General features: G+C 36.8%; 2 protein-coding genes across 7 annotated transcripts; one reads left to right on the top strand and one right to left on the bottom strand.

Moving 5' to 3' along the window:
- Positions 1–829: 829 nt before the first annotated feature.
- Positions 830–6,522, top strand: LOC107270768. 6 transcript variants are annotated; one of them, XM_025088060.1, is made up of 4 exons: positions 830–1,060; positions 1,221–1,243; positions 1,628–1,736; positions 1,823–6,522. In XM_025088060.1, exon 4 carries the CDS (start codon positions 1,903–1,905, stop codon positions 5,812–5,814), a length of 3,912 nt encoding a protein of 1,303 aa, XP_024943828.1. In that variant the 5' UTR covers positions 830–1,060; positions 1,221–1,243; positions 1,628–1,736; positions 1,823–1,902; the 3' UTR covers positions 5,815–6,522. The 6 variants fall into 6 exon arrangements, with proteins under 6 accessions (XP_024943828.1, XP_024943827.1, XP_015601577.1 ...); XM_025088059.1 differs by adding an exon at positions 1,409–1,548 and having other exon boundaries at positions 830–1,243; XM_015746091.2 differs by having other exon boundaries at positions 831–1,060; positions 1,816–6,522.
- Positions 5,830–8,064, bottom strand: LOC107270769 (methyltransferase-like protein 7A). Its single transcript, XM_015746092.2, has 3 exons — positions 7,221–8,064; positions 6,895–7,154; positions 5,830–6,824 (listed from the first exon to the last, which is right to left on the bottom strand). Exons 1-3 carry the CDS (start codon positions 7,495–7,497, stop codon positions 6,564–6,566), a joined length of 798 nt encoding a protein of 265 aa, XP_015601578.1. The 5' UTR covers positions 7,498–8,064; the 3' UTR covers positions 5,830–6,563.
- Between the last annotated feature and the right edge of the window lie 8,354 nt (positions 8,065–16,418).

The following is a 16,418-nucleotide window of genomic DNA, read 5'->3' as shown; positions in this document are numbered from 1 at the left end:
GATTCACGGCAACGAAAAACTCCAGTGCTCACCCACACTCTCCGCCATCTCCCACTCTCAGAGTCCTGCCGCGACGAATTTGCGCGCATACAATTTTGGGCAACTCCCAATAATTTCTAAATGTGCTTGGCCTGAATTTCCGGTTTCTGAGTGTTAATATTTTACTTTATTGATTTAATTATTTATTTTAATGTTACAAACACTTAATTTATTAATATTTCAAATTTATGTGCTTGGCCTGAATTTCCGGTTTCTGAGTGTTAATATTTTACTTTATTGATTTAATTATTTATTTTAATGTTACAAACACCTAATTTATTAATATTTCAAATTTAATTTAATTTATTTTCGATATTCTACAATTTCAATTCAAATTTTATCTACTCCGTATATTCTGCGAGATTTTTATTTAGCTTCAATTTTATATTTTGAATAAATTTTGAAAGTAAATCAAGATCCAATAATATTTAGTAAAAATTGAGGTGTTACACGGGTGTCAAGTTGGCACTTTCTTAAAAATGTCTTAAAAATATTTCAACAATAAGCTTTTTCAATAATTCTTGAAAAGTTCTATATTTCCCGGTCTCGTTCTAAGAGTTGCTTTGGGAACCAGCGGTGAGTACCGGAGAACCTCTGCCCGCCAAGCTATGCGTTCGTGTTCACGTTTAACTCGGTTAAGACGGGATTCGCATTGTCGACGGAAGCTATGATCACAGAATCCTACTTCCAGACTTGCCGCTACGATTTAGCGGCATGATTTTGGTACCGCCTAAAACCGTAGCGTTGTGCATCTCCCTACTCATCTCTGTACGAATTCCGTTACGTTTTTGTTCCAAATGATCATCTTTGGAACGCACTAACCTTCAATGGTGTATGGCGTTGAAAATGCTAGCGAATTGTTTAGATACCGCTCTTTTTTTCTTTTATGTATTTATTTCTGTAGCGTTTGGACGCGATTATTTAAATAATAATTACGGATTTGTTAAACGGTAATGTTATGTTATGTTAACAATGTTACTTAAACCTTCAAATCTGTCAATCCTACTGTCATTTCTGTTTAGTAAGTGGTGGTATGCACATTTAAGTATTTCAATATGAAAGTTTTCTTGATAAATGTAATATAACATTAACAAGTGTCATATTATTTTGTGAGTTCAATGTGAAAAATTATGGAAGAAGAGTTCGATGATATTGATGTTAATAATGAATTTTTATCCCAGTCGTACATCCAAGGCATCAGTAGGTAAGTCTCTTGTATTTTTTTTTATATTTTTCAAAGTTCCTGTGGGTTACGTTCACATTGATTTGGATCAATAGTCTAAAATAACTTCAGATATGAATTTAAGTAATTGTTGTGCAATATTTTTGTATATGTTCAGGAAAAGCTAAGGTATTTTTTTTTTTCAAGATTTAGGCTGCCAACTTTCTTGTTGGATTTAGTGTTCTTAGGAGTACATTAATATATATGTTAAAGGATCGATTACCAATAAAATTATTTCTTGCCTCGTTATCTGCACAAAATCTACAACAGCCTAAAAGTTGATATCGGTAGTTGTTTTTTTTTCTGGATATAATTTTATATCAAATCATTTACCTTGACTTCTGGTTATAATAACATATATTCCAGGATAACAGGAAGAAAAGAAGAAGATGTTTCCATATTTAATATTCCGGAGGAAATTATTCTGAAGCGTAAGGAAGTTTGGAACAAACTGTTCCTAAAGTATTCAGAAAATGTAAGTTGAGTAATATTTTATGAAATATATTTCAAATTATATAGTATGTTAGGTGCTCTTTATATTCAATTTGATATAGGTTTCAGATGAAACAGAACTTGATATTCACACGTTTGAACCTGTTGAAGAAAATAATAAATCTCATGAATTAGAGCCTCGCTTACCTATGCGAAAACCTTCCTACCAAGTACAGTACTGGGTAGATACTGGAATGCCACCCTACAAAGCACTGGATGAGAATAATCACTCTGATCCTGGATCATCCCTGAGTGAATACGAACAATCACCACTGTCAGCATCTAATCATTTTAAATTGGCTCAGTGTGATAATATTCAACCAGCCGTTCGTTGTACATCCTCCAGCAGTTCAATAGATACTGCTGTTTATATCTTATCGAACGCAAATACCACTAAGAAAGCTGATACCATTGCTATTATGGAAGGTGCAAAGCCTTATAATAATGCAGATGCATCGGGTAATGCTGCCATCGTCATAAATCAATGTAAAACTCCAATACCTGTCCCGAAATCTATTTTGCAACCTCAAACAGTGGCATCAGATATTCATAGCGAAACAACTGAAATTATATTCCATAACAGGAACTCACAACGTCCTAGTGGTCCACTGAAAAATAATAAAAATACAAGATCACCTTTAATTTTGGACAATGAAAAAGAAAATTCATTATCTGACGATACACAGACGGATAACGAGTTAAATTGCTCGTTAACATCGGTTCATTTTGAAAGATTATTGAAAAGCCCACTTTTCAATAATACATTTTACAATAAAACAGCTCAATATAGTTCCAAGAAACCCGATATATTGGATGTGCCTTCCCAGTCAACATCAACCGCATACAGGGCTCAGAATGCTAATAATTTGGAGAGCGATTCCAGTGAAGAAACATCTCAGCGTGTTTCAATGAAAAAATCGCTGAAGAAAAGTCGAACTCGAAGAATGGCCAGAGCAGACAACGCTGCATCAAAAGCATTGCATCGCAGAAAATTATATACAGACAGAAACTCACCAGTGGATCTTATCACTCCTGTTGTCAAGAACGTTGGTAAATTATCTCCAATCAAAGAAGCTGTAAAGGCTAAACAAAGTTTACACCCCGCTTTGGAAACTCCTCATTCTACACAAGATAAAACTTCGATGATAATGAGGCGCGCCAAAATGCGAGCGCGGATGAAAATGAAAAGAGCATCATTGCTTTCGTCAACTCTCGGTGAAACCAGTCATGAGAGTGATCCTAGTACGTCAATTAACTCTACTATACCTAACAACGAATCCGTGAATGACGCCACAGAACTTCAGGAAGTCACAGCAGCTAAGGAGCAAGATACAGCGATTGCTCCCTGTAACTTGGGTGAAACATGGAAAGTTCTATCTGCTAATTTGAATCCTGTAGTTCGACTACAACGAATAGACGTTGAATCATGGATGAAATTAATGACATCGGAAAGACGTAATACGACAATCGAGGATAAAAATCCGGTGAACCAATGTACACTGACAAAACAGAATTTGTTGGACATGGAAGAGCGGATAAGAAGTGCCAATAATAATGCCATTACGTATTCCATTACGAAATGTTCCTATGTAGAAACAGTTGATAGTAATCAGAGTACAATTATTATGTGCAAGTGCACTGATAATTCAGTACAATCAAAGACATTGAACGATAGCCGTTGTAATGATAATTTTGATATTGTGAAGCATTGTTTTGATAGTAGTAAAAATCCACTAGAAGAAGATATTGATTGTGAGAATAATAACAACAGCGCAGCGCTCGAAGATGCGTTGAAATTGAGAATGTCAATTGAAGCGTCGAATAAGCGTCCCGAACATCAAATGGATCAAGAAGCCATCGATGGTGCTGAAGTTCCAGAAATCATGAAAGAATCAGAAACTCGTGATAGAATAGTTCCGTCGTTGGAATTACGAAGATCGGAAACTGAAAAGATATCTAAGTCTTCGGTAAGATTATTGCCAAGGAGTGTAGATTTGCAAAATCAATCAAAAACAAATTGGCAGCCCAAAGTGGATCCAGTGAAAAAAAAATTTAAAAGGGTTTTAAGAAGTGCAAACAGACAAATTAGATCAAATATGTCTAAGAGTAATATTAAAATGACTCTACGTAAAAGATCCCAAGAGCAAGTTGATCGAATGCAGGAAAGTGACGATGACGAGATATCATATACGTCATCATCAATAAAAAGCTACATAAGCGACATTAAAAGCATTGAAGAGACCAAGAGGGAAGCAATAGCGAATGCTGAAAAATTAATCATACGATTGGAAAGGTTGCCTTCAAACATATTACCTAATAAAATTAGAAAATATGAAAATTCTGGCAAGAAAAGTAAAGTTGTCGAGTTTAAGGAAATGCCAAGAGAATGTCAAAAATTATCAGAACAATTGAAAGTCGTTAAATTTACTAAGAAACTCCTTAGCAAGTTTCACAATAACAGTAACAATGCATTAGACAATAGTTTATCCTGCTCAGAGGAATCTTCCACCAGTGACATAACAAAAGAAATTGATATCATTAAAAATCCCAGGACAATGATAAATAGCAATTCCTCAAAGAATGGTTCGACTACTATTGTCACTATAGGAACATCAACAAAGAGTATTTGCATGTCGAGTGGAGATTGCAGTGAATCTATTTTGAAGTCTAGTCAGAGTGCTAATTGGCTAACTTTAGATCTAATGTCATCTGCCAATGAGGATGATGATATTTTCAATGTTGTCAAATCTACTGAAAAGAATAAGCGAAGGAAATCAATGAGAAAAATTTGCAATATTTCTGACACATCGAGTACGAATTCATCAACAAGAATAACGAGGAGTAGGGCTTCTTCCCTTAAGAAATCTAGTAATGTTAAAGAACAATCATCAGATGTCCCCAATAAAATGGAGAAAACTAAAAGAAACGACTACAGTTCCAGTGAAATATTAAGCAAAGACAGTAGAAAAGGATCAGACACTTCCAGCACAATAAAATCTAGAGAAATATTAACAGTTAATGATATAATATACAATTCTAAAAGAATCACTCGTAGTCGTAGTAAGACTTTACCGATTTTGTGTACAGAAACTGGTTGGAGGACTAGAAAAATTCAGAGAACTACAAGAAATAGACTATGTGGAAGTGCAGAAAATATGAGCGAGTCTTCCGATACTTTGCAAAATTGCGGCCATTCTGTTCAATCACGAAAACTTAGATCGTCTAATTCATTAATATCATCAGACTCATCTGCAGTGTCACGTGTTAAAAAGAAAACTTCTCCACTCGTGACATTAAATCGGCGATCCAATTTAAAAAAATTACCCAAGAAATCTTTTGATGAAACAGTCATGACTTCTAATTCTGCAATGATATCTACAAGAAGTAAAGGACTTATTTATGAAAACGGTTTGAAACCAGAAAATGCGAAATCTACCTCACCGAGAAAATCGCAGACGCCGCTTTTGAAAAAAGCTGAATGCACTTCGCAGTGTACTAGAGTGCTCCCAGCGTCATTAGATTCCACGTCTGATTCAACTGACGGAATTATCGTGGATCAAAAATCGATTGGTTCGATTCTTAAAAAGAGAAAACTAGACAAAGATGTTCAGGAAAAATCAGTTTTACCAAAGAATGTCAATGAAAAAACTATGAATTTATCAAAATTTCGTGGAAAATACAGAAACAACGTTTCGGACATGTCATCCTCATCCAGTGACCTAAACGGAAGATATACAAAATTATTATCACCAACCAAAAGTAAATTTACAAGATCAAAAAACAATTCTCAAATAAATACGACATGCGCAAAATTAACGAATGAAACAAAATCAATCAAGCCTAATGGATCGTTAACATTAATAAAATATTTTAATAATACTTCCGACGAATCTCTCATTAGCTTTAGTTCGTCGCGTGACAATTTTGAAAAATCTAAAAAAATTAGTATTACAGAAGATACCATGCGGATATCAGTTGGCAAGAAAAGTTCTGAAGTTGAAAAACCTGTCGTTTATCAAGCGATAACTTTTCATCAAAATTCAGAATCTGACGACTACTAAATATTAGGCACTGTATCATTTATAAATTATATATTTGACTGTACATTGTTGTAATCATTAGGTTATTAGATACCTTAATATTTTGTAATATGCGTTAAATAGCTTTAAATTAATTAATTACAGTTAATGTTGCTGACTGATTCGTAGAAGAAAGTCTTATAAACGTCCTACGGTACTATTAATATAAAGCCTTGGTAACTTAATCAGTGAATTTTGTTAAAAAGATAAATAGGAAAAAAATGTTATATTTTTAATTACTAATATATCCTGTAAATCCTTTATTCAAACTTATCCCAGTTTTGAGTGACTCTCGGCGAGAATTGGTTATTCATACTAAATACTGTGGACCGTATTATCAGTGAAAAAGAGAAAAATGTTCCTAATTTATATTCTAATAAAAAAAAAATTAATGTACATTCAAAAGAGAGAGAGGAGCAACTCCAACTTTTCAATTTCATCCCTGTGATTCTTCCAGCCAAAGCGTTACTTATTTAGCAAAACTCACAAAGATTATTATTATTATTACAGTATTCTGTACAGCCATTAATGATATGTTTATCGGAAAAAGACGTAACTGAAGTTGATGATCCACCTGTCAAACTATTTATTAGATTTTCAATTCTTGGAGTTGTGCTTCGCCTTCTTATTTTTCTGTATCAGAATTGCCTACGGTAACTAACGACCTGAATAAATAATATTTTAACAATCGATGCGTCTTTATTTTCTGGTGATTCATTTTCTTCTTTAATTCAGCGTTTAGCTGTACCAACGACGTGGCGTCGTGTCAAAGTTAAATGAAAACCTTGAGAAACATAACCTTGAAGTGTTATGGGATTCCATGCGACTTCCTGAAAACCTGTCTTTTCAATGTCTTTAATAGGATTTGAATCTAGACGACAGCCGCCAAACAATGCTGGCCAGATCCCAGTTTTTGTGAGTATCTTTTGCAACCACCTGATAAAGGTTTTATCATTTTCCATTGTGTGTTCAAAAAACAGATAAGTTCCACCCTGTGAAATAAAAGATTGTCATATAAGTCTTCACGAATAGTTCAGGTCTCGGTAACCTTAAATTTCTTACCGGTGCTAAGACTCTATATATTTCACGAAGAGTCGACCTAACTGATCTGGTCGAACAAAGTGATCTCGTAGTTACAACAACGTCTACACAGCCCGATGGAATACCTTTGAGTGAGCTACCATCGCCGATCATTAAACGTTCAATAGTAATATGCGAAAATTCGTAAGATCTTTCTCCATTGATTAAATAATCGCCCAACTTTCGATTCCAATCGACGCAGATCAAATGAGTCCCGTCAGGATAGTATTGTATATTGTTACCTTTTTTGAGGGAACAAATTTTTTGGTATAAAAAAAATTAAAAAATTATATACATTCTATCCCAACCTGTTTTCACGCCAATCTCAAGAATGCGAACTTTGCCCATTATTTTCAAAATTTCATCCTTCGATTCTGTATATCTCAAATTTTTAAAAAGTCGCTTTTTATGTGACCCGGCAAGCTCGGCACATTCCATCTCGAAGCCCAATAAATAAGAGCGATATAAATTCTCGCAAAATTTCGACCATTTCTTGGTGATCCAAAATATTAACACGGACGTGACAATCAATATAGATCCGTAAATAGTAATGAGATCACGTATCCACAGATCCTTCGCACTCATAATAAGAGATTCAACGATCTCGCCGATACAAAATTGGTAATATTGGTTATACAAAAGTCAATAATCAATCTATGCACTGCACAACGACAATTCTTATTAACCATCATGTAATTTCACTGACTTGACATGTATATAACCCGGCATGCATAGGATAGGGAGTGACATACCCAAATAACTCACTCATATTAATAAATAAATATATTTCCATTTCATTTGATTATTTTCTTATCAATCTATTAAATAAATATAAAATGTTTTATATAATCCATTAAAAAAAATTGACCAAATCAAATTTTCTTAAAATAGCCCGTTTCACTTATTCGAGTATGTCACTCCCAAATTACTCCCTACGCACACTGGATTAATATAATATAATAACACACTTGTCAGTTAATATCACAACCCTACACTACATATATGCTATTAAAACCAACGTCAAACAGACTTATCTAGTTTCTACGAATCCAACGTGATCTTAAATATGCAATTTACTGACCAAGAATTATGAAGTGACTCGGACGACAAATTTACTCGAGACGCCAGTCTCAATCGGTAATGATAAGATAAGGATGACTAGTTTATTTTCTGGAATTATGTAGTGTTATTTCGTAATCAAGGATGCGCAATAGTCTTACGAAATGATAATTATAACATAAATGAATACATATCACTGTCCCAATAAATAATAAATAAAATTAAAAATCAAAACGTACAGGCGGTTCGATAAGAGTGGCTTAATGAAATTTGATTCACGTGACAATTTCAATCATCGGTAAGTGAACGTACGTAAAATGACTTCGTGACTGTAGCTATGTCGTTACAGTTCCGCTGCAACGTGACATGTGTCGCGTCTATTAGCATAAGCACGTTAAAACAATAACGAGCGATCAGCGACTACAGAATGACAGATGGATGCGTGACATTTCTCCTGGTATTTCGTGAGCAAAGTGCCAGTCGCTCATATAGAAACGATCGTTTCGTTCGATCGTGAGAATTGGAGTACTGTAACGGTTTTATTAGAACAGCAGAGAAGAATCGAGTACATGATCGATATGTTTAATTAACACGATACATGTGTGATTAATTTTTTTTTTTTTCATTGATCTTATCGATTTTGATCGACATATTTGACAGATTTTTTTTCGTACCGTAGTTCGACGACCCGTAGAAACGCGGCTTGTGGTAGCGGACGACGAAGAATCGAAAGTCAGAAATAAAAAAATGGAAGAAAGAAGCGAGAAAACAATGCTTTTTTTCCGGCAAGGGAAACAGGGTGGCGCGGGGAATGAGGGGTGCGTGTACCATACCACTGCGTGTACCATAATGGATGCGAAAAATCGATGCTGGGAGAAATGCTTGACTGTCGTTACCAGGGTGCATTTCTTTGTCGAGGAGGTTTAAGAGTGACCACAAACAACGGGGTCGCCGATTACGCTCGACCGGGTGTAACCTCTCATGAGCAAAGGCCGAATATACGAATTCGATTGTGAGGCATTTCGCGATCCGGAGGCGTTTTGTTTTCGACATCAGGGCGGAGAGGAGGCTGGCTGCTTTCGTGATGGTTCATTCGTTCGAGAGAATCGTTAATGAAACTGGTCGCTTATGGCAATAGAGGTTGGTTGAGGATCAGCATTGACTTTGAAATATAATTTTTTTGTCCGAAAGACTTTTTTTTTATTTCCTGAAAAAAAAAGAAATGCAAATTCTTCAGCATCGGTCCACTTGGCATATCAACCAGGTTGACAGAAAGCTTGCGGAGGAACATTTAAATCTTTTTTTTCACTCTTCAAAGATCAGACTGATAACCACCCGCTATTGTTGGAGTCTACTTCGTGCCTGTGCAATAAGCTGCCCAAAGTTGAGAAGTGCTTGTTTTTTTTTTTTTTTCGTCTGCTGCAAGTGTCTTCCGCTTCTTGCTACGTGCAGACAAATATACTGGTTAAATCTGCTGACGTTATACTGCAGTCACGTCGTGACGTAACGGCGGCAAAATAAAAAATATTTCATCCTTAGAAAACTTAGCGTACACTTTTGGTAAGGTTGAACATAGGTATTAATAGTCGATGGAGATTTTCTTTTTTTGGAAAATTGTAATTCATTTTTGGATTTTTCAATTTTTTCGAAATTTCAATCTTGTCAAAGAAAGTCACTGAGAAGAGTAAACTGTTTGAAAAGGCAATTCAGGCTGCCTTTTCAAAATGAAATTTTCAAACTCCAAAACCTCGAATACTCATACGTACAGACCTACGTCCAAAAAATGGCAGATGCTCTCGTCGTTAACCACGCAACCCCTTATTCGCTTTGGGGGTGGCAACCTGGGCTCACTCGTCGATTACGCAAAGTGTGGCGGCATTTAGTCCAGCTAATTGCCAAGCCGAACCGACAGAGGCGAAGGGTGCCGTTTGTCGCATGTGACGGAATTTTCGACACGCGACATAGCGACTTACTAGTATCACACATCAGAGAACATATGTCACATATAATGCTGCCGTATACTGACTTCTTATAAATACCTGCACGCGACACGTTTTTGCTTTAGGCTATCAGAGGACACGTTATGCATGCGGTCAGTGGATACTGATTAACAGGAGGAACAGTATGGATATACATATATATATATATATACGCATATAGAAAAAGAAGTAACATATTGTATATACACTACAGAAATAGATAACAGAAAAAAGTTACAAGATTTTAAAAATGCCGCCATATTTTAAAAAGGTCTACATATAAAAAGGTCACTCTTATTTTCTTTGTTGATTTTGCCAAAAACAATCTCATGGCTGATAAAACTCTAAGGTTGACTATGGCTTGTATACGGGATATAGTGTGGTACAAGATGCTACTTCGGTTGAAAATTTTTTTATTTTTTTTTTGTTCTTATGATATTCCTGGCGAATACCTTGTCCCGAGTGGAGTTTGCTTGAGAGGAAATTGTTTTTTTTGAGTGTCGCTACGACAGCGGACGGCATTGTACCTATTGTTGGCGAATTGTAATCAATATTTTCACAATATGGCAGCATTGTCCGGGGCACGAGCGAAGCGTGAGAGTGCTTCATGTGCTTGAGGAATAAGCTCACCCTACAAGTTTTAGCTAGGAAGCTTCTTTTCGTTTTTTGAATGTCATTCTACGTTGAGAAGTGACCGTGAAAAATTTACTCCCTGAGATCAATTTTTGAGAACCATTTGGATTTTTCGGTCACGGTGGTTTCTAGTTGTTTTTCTATTTTTTGTTTACATCCTTGCCACTGCCATAAAACCAGAGCATCGTAAAACGAGTCTCGGAGAAGAACTGCAGGAAGATCCTTGAAGATTTACATTTTTTTTTCTCTTAAATTGTCCAACCCGTCTGACCTACTGACTCCTTTTCCTTTTCTACGTAAAAGTGTTCTAAAAAAAAAACAAAAAAAAAAACGGGAAAACATTTTCAAATTCCATAGATACGCGTCTCGAGTCTTTTAAAAGAGGCTCAAAATGTCTTGTATAGACACAGGACGATTTCTCCTTTACGACTGAACATCCTAGGCGTTCTAATATTTTCACCTTCTGTCGTTCTACTAGATCTTATTCTATGCTTTTATCCTTGTACATTTTTTTTCATCCATTTCAAATACAAATTTATTTTTGAAAGAATTGTCGACAAAAATTCTACGGCAGGTGAATTCTGCGAACTGGGCCCAACTCAGAGACTGGACCATTACGTGGTAGTTAAGTGTTATCTTTATATGTTATTGAGCCTTCCGAGCATCCTACGGTAGCGGACTTTTAATTTTATGAGAACGATACAATAAGTGCATTGGTTAATCTTGAAGTTTTGAAGCAACTCACCGTCCGAAAAAACCATTAGGGTTATCGTGAACGGTAGAAATTCTTTTTTCTCTTTTATTAGAAGAAGATAATCAATTCCAACGTTAGTGTTAGTATAACCGTATTTAAGTAAAGGTCCTTGCCGACCAAGGACCTAAGGATATTTATCTCGAGGATGACCCAAGCTGATACTCTGTCCGCGTGTCCTCGCGTGCCAGCGGGATCGCATAAGCGTTACACGAAGAAAATTTTCCTCAAGGCTCGTTCACATTGTCGCGACGGTAATAAGTAAAGTCAATTCTATACTGACCGCCGTAAATCAGGACGTCTTTCCTGACTTTAACTTCGTATCCCGGTGCATTGGGATTCCTTATGACTTGTTGACGGTACTCATTGTCAACTGTATTTAATGCCTTTATTATTTTACGACTGACCTCAGGCACGTTGCTCCTCTTAGAAAATTATTTTTGCTTCACTTCCTCCTTCATATTTTCATGCCTGTGTATCCTTGACGTAATAAAGACCACGCGACCCGTCGCTCATCCTTTCCATGAGGATTCGCCCTGCACTGATCCTCGAAGACGCTCGTTAAACCATTGGACACGGTACTTGGGTATTTGAAACGAAAAAATTTGAGGTTATGTAGCAAAATTTTTGTAATTGTTCAAAATCGAATTTACCATTATTCAGTTTTCATGAAGGCGACTTACAGAATGCGTGAGAACTTTTGGTATACTTACTCGGAAGGATTCTTTTTGAAGTTCTAAGGAACCCGTAGACAACCTGACACTATTTTCCAAACAATGAACCAAACGGTCAGTACTAAGTGGAAATGTTACACGTTTAGGAAAAAAAGATAAAAAAATTAAAAAGCTTCTGTGGAGAGTTCTGCTCAGGATCCTTTTCAGGAATTTAAGGCAGTCTTATCTGACAGATTTTATTCATAGGGAAAATCGTTAAGGCGATTCACAGGATCATTGATAGTGGATTGTAGATCATACTTGAATCGTGGAGGAAAAGAGGTTTACGTTTTGGTAAGTAAGGACGAGTTTTACCAAACGTAACTGCGTTAACAATGTAAAAGGAAAAATCAGACATTTTTGTAAGGACGATTTGGCGCAGGTCCTTGCTCTTGTCTTGCGTTCAAGAAAATCTCTTCTTCGAGGTTTCCCGTCAGTTTATGGTGGCCATAAAACAATTACCGGACATCACAGCGTGAAGCCATTCATTGATCGCCATGTTGTTTCTTCTTTTTTTCTCTATGTGGACTACGTGATTTACCGTCAGTCTCACGACGTGCAGACCTCTTCTGGATTTTTCTTTACTGCAGGGAAAAATAATGAGAAAGGAGGAAAAAATTTGAAGATGAAAGGTCGTATCTCAGAATTGGGTGATTCTGTTACTTTTTTGAAATTTGGCTATTGGTAACACTTTTTTTGAAAATCAGTCATCTTGGCTGACTGAAAGAATTCAATGGTCTTCGTTAAAATATTGCTGACTCTGCGTGTTAGGAATTTAATTTTCAAAGTATTTCCTACTCGCATTATTTCAGATGGAATTCGCGGCACCAATTAGTGCCAGTAAAAAATACCATGTCTGTCACACTGATAAGAATCTACTATCGAAGTTATTCCTGGGAGAATAATTTTCGATGCATTATGCATACCTAGAATTTTGGGGATGAGAATTTTTTTCTTGTCAGAGAAAAAATTCCGGACACGTATGGTATGACATTTCCTTGTTTAATTTTGAGTCCCTAATTAGATGGAAATGATTAAGAAATTTATTAGTGATGCGAAAGATAGAAAATATTATAGATTATTCAGATCATTTCTTTTTTTTTTTTTTTTGAGGTAAAAATAGAGCTTTTGTTTTTCCGCGTGGATTTTGAGCCTTGGCAAATATTTGTAAACTCAACGTGAAGGGGGATGTCTTGATCGGAACCCGAAGGGCCCCTTTCCTCGGGGCCCCTTTTCTCGAAAACATTTCGGAGCGCTCCGCCCAGCGAGCTCTTTGACGGATTTTCAAGAAAATCAGACCCAGGCGTGCCGCACAGTCGCACAGTCGCACAGTGTAAGGCCCCGGGGCCAGATGCCACTAATTTCGCCGATTTGCCGTGACGGATGCCGAAAAAGGCGATGCTTTCCTCGTACCCGGTGCCCTTTCTCGTGGGCCTTATGGGCCCATGGCAAATTCGTCCTCGTATTCAGCGAAATTCGTCACTCGCTGCGGGGGTGGACCCCGCCGATAATCTATTTATTGCGTGCATAATCGTTCTCGACGACGACTCTATTCTTCCTTGCTTTCAAAGATGTCTCATGACTGTATCGGACCCCCGTAAGGCCCAATCGATGAATACATTGCCAAAGAATAAAGTACCTCTTCTTCTCCTCTTTCACCTGTCCTCAAGATCATAAAGATTAACATAAATTGATTAATTAGAATCTAGCATACGGGATCCTTGTACATTAAAAAAGTTTAAGTAAAATTTTCAAAATTTTCAATAATGCAGTTTCTTGTATTAAACAAGGCAACAAAAATATTGAAAACATTTTTTATGAATATTTGGTCAATATCTTATATGGTCCTCAGGTTTACTTACTCATCCAGTCTTATTCTCCTCGTCGTCCCTTAAGATCATCCGACTGTAGCTATTTCCAAAATATTCCCCAGTCGAGGGTAATTTGCATTCTTTTTCTGGTAGCCGTGAAGAGGGCCCCGCCACGATTGGGCCAGAGAGATGGGGCGTGGTGGGCCCTTTGTAGAGTTGCCGTGTACAGACAGCCAGCGAAACGAGATTAATGCATTTGAACGGGATTGAAAACAATGTCGAAGAATGGCGGAACGAGTAAACGGCTCCCAAGAGTCCAATACCACGTTGAGCTTATGGGATTCTCTATTTCCAAGACACGCCGCAAGGGCGGAGAGAACTTTTGTCATCGGACGTTAATGAATCTCATGGTGTCGCACCTCGCTCAAAAATCGCATCCTGATGACCTGGTACAAACTTAGCACCCACGATGACAAGATGACTGGATGATTTTTGGGTATCTTGAGTATCGTTAAAGAAAAATAAAAATAAAGAAAAGCACATGTGTCGGTTAGTAGACAGAAAAATATACGACGATCGGTTATTTTGGAAAAAGGTATATATAATGAATATAAAATATTTTGATTGAAAATTTTCAAAATTCCTTTATCCACGCTTTTGATGTTTTTCTTTTAATAGAAAAATATGGATATTGGGGTTATGAAATTGAAATGAAAATATTTTTTTTGGATTTTCAAGCAAATTGACACGTAGATACTTCGAATGGGGATGACCACCCCAGAGGAAGACTTCGTCGAGGTGGAAATGAACACGTCAAAAACGAGGTCCATGACGAGGGTGGTTTTGGGCCTTACTCTTCCTACCATTCCACAACAGCACTACTACCGTCTTTCCGCCAGCATCTTTCCTGCTCTCTTGGTAATCTCTTTTGGGCCCTACCTGCGCAGCGGCAACGGCAGCTGTCGTCTAATTGAATTATCTAGTTTCCAATTCGACGCGGAGATTTCGCCCGAAAGGCCCGTCGAAAAGTCATGATGGCTAAATATTGAAAAACATGCCAGGCATTGTCGGGCCCCGTTCTCTCTGGGCGGGGCCCTACTAGTTCCCGAGCTTTTGTTTGTCCTCGGACCTATATGTTTCTCTGTCCAGATGCCAAAGACTTATGCGATCTGACAAACATCACGTAAGCTCCAAAATATATCTAATCCAGATAAATATTTAGATACAATATTATTTTCCAAGTCCGAAATGACTTAAAATTAAAAGATATTCATTTTTTTCAACTTTTTCAAAAAATTCTCTTTTATTCGTTACTTCCATAATCCTACGTGAATACCAGCACTTACTCCATGTCCCACGAAGGTCCTACGGAGGACAGAGGAACTTGGTGAAAGGACACCGGGTGGTCTTGCAAAAGGTATCGGCTGTAAATTAGTAATGTTCATTGCGTCACGGTTAAATGACGTTACAGAAGCCATCTTTCGAGAAACTCAAAGATCCAAGAACTGTAAAGATCCTGATGGGCGGATGCTGCATTTATTTTACACAGGAGTATACATCCCGCTGATCTCAATGCCAGGAACAATGCCGTATAGCGACGAGTCAGAATTCTCTCTCGTATAGAAAGAGACGTTTCTCACAGTTTCGTGATTGAGTGACGCGCGTGACGATCCGATAATACGTCGTCGTAAAACACTAATGTCCGATCATGAGCAAAGTTCCTTACTGGGAGAGGAGCTCATTGTCCTTTATTGTCAAGTCTTCTACCCCGTGTCGAATTTCTCCCGTCCGTTTCCTGGATGTGATAGTCACCGGCAAAATCGTACTGTCCCAGTCAACAATTCGCTCCTTTGTTTTCTCATGGGTTACGTCTGGACCATAATCATTGGAGTATGATCCGAAGAGAGACAGAAAAGAGAAAAATTGGTCCATTCATCTTCCTCCTGTACGTTATGCCCGTACGAAAATATCCTTGGAAGACACTTTAAAAGGACTTTTAACTGTATGATATATTGGATTTATGTATGCGTGTAATATGTAACATATCATGTCACACATGAGGAATCTTAAGACTTCCGGAAGTCAAAGTGAGAATTGTGGTTAATGATTCGCACCCTGGAGACGCTGAATGTCTTTCTGTGAAAGCGAAGTTGTTGTGCGTAAGAATGAGGTGCCTTGTTTCAAAATTTTCTCAATTTTTTTTTTTTTTTTTTTTTTTTTTTTTTTTTTTTTTTTTTTTTTTTTTTTTTTTTTTTTTTTTTTTTTTTTTTTTTTTTTTTTTTTTTTTTTTTTTTTTTTTTTCGAAAAATCTTCACGAGCCATGGCGAACGTTCACGTGTTTGTAATTTATATATTTGAAGCTGTTAAGTATTTCCGTTTTAACGTCAGTGAAGATCATGTAGCGTTACTTCATGGGTTTCTTCACTTTACACGTGTCTTCGGACGGTTATTTCGAATGGGTACCAGGTGACGTGATAAAAAATATAGAAAAAAAAAATTAAATTTAATAATTATAATAATCAAGCATTTCTAACCTGCGTGAGGGTACATCCATTTAATG

The sequence above is a fragment of the Cephus cinctus genome, unplaced genomic scaffold (assembly GCF_000341935.2).
Source record: "Cephus cinctus unplaced genomic scaffold, Ccin1 Ccin1_scaffold0814, whole genome shotgun sequence".
Taxonomy (NCBI): Eukaryota; Metazoa; Arthropoda; class Insecta; order Hymenoptera; family Cephidae; genus Cephus; species Cephus cinctus.
The sequence above is the reverse complement of the archived record's forward strand: the minus strand, read 5'-3'. Positions and strand labels throughout refer to the sequence as shown.

Excerpts from the sequence above, each read along its gene's own strand:
- LOC107270768 (XM_025088054.1), top strand. The coding sequence starts at position 1,170 with ATGGAAGAAGAGTTCGATGATATTGATGTTAATAATGAATTTTTATCC. Across the intron at positions 1,244-1,627 it reads TACATCCAAGGCATCAGTAG|GATAACAGGAAGAAAAGAAG; the intron begins GTAAGTCTCTTG and ends CATATATTCCAG. Across the intron at positions 1,737-1,815 it reads TCCTAAAGTATTCAGAAAAT|GTTTCAGATGAAACAGAACT; the intron begins GTAAGTTGAGTA and ends AATTTGATATAG.
- LOC107270769 (XM_015746092.2), bottom strand. The coding sequence starts at position 7,497 with ATGAGTGCGAAGGATCTGTGGATACGTGATCTCATTACTATTTACGGA. Across the intron at positions 7,155-7,220 it reads TGAGATTGGCGTGAAAACAG|GTAACAATATACAATACTAT; the intron begins GTTGGGATAGAA and ends CCCTCAAAAAAG. Across the intron at positions 6,825-6,894 it reads TATATAGAGTCTTAGCACCG|GGTGGAACTTATCTGTTTTT; the intron begins GTAAGAAATTTA and ends TTTATTTCACAG.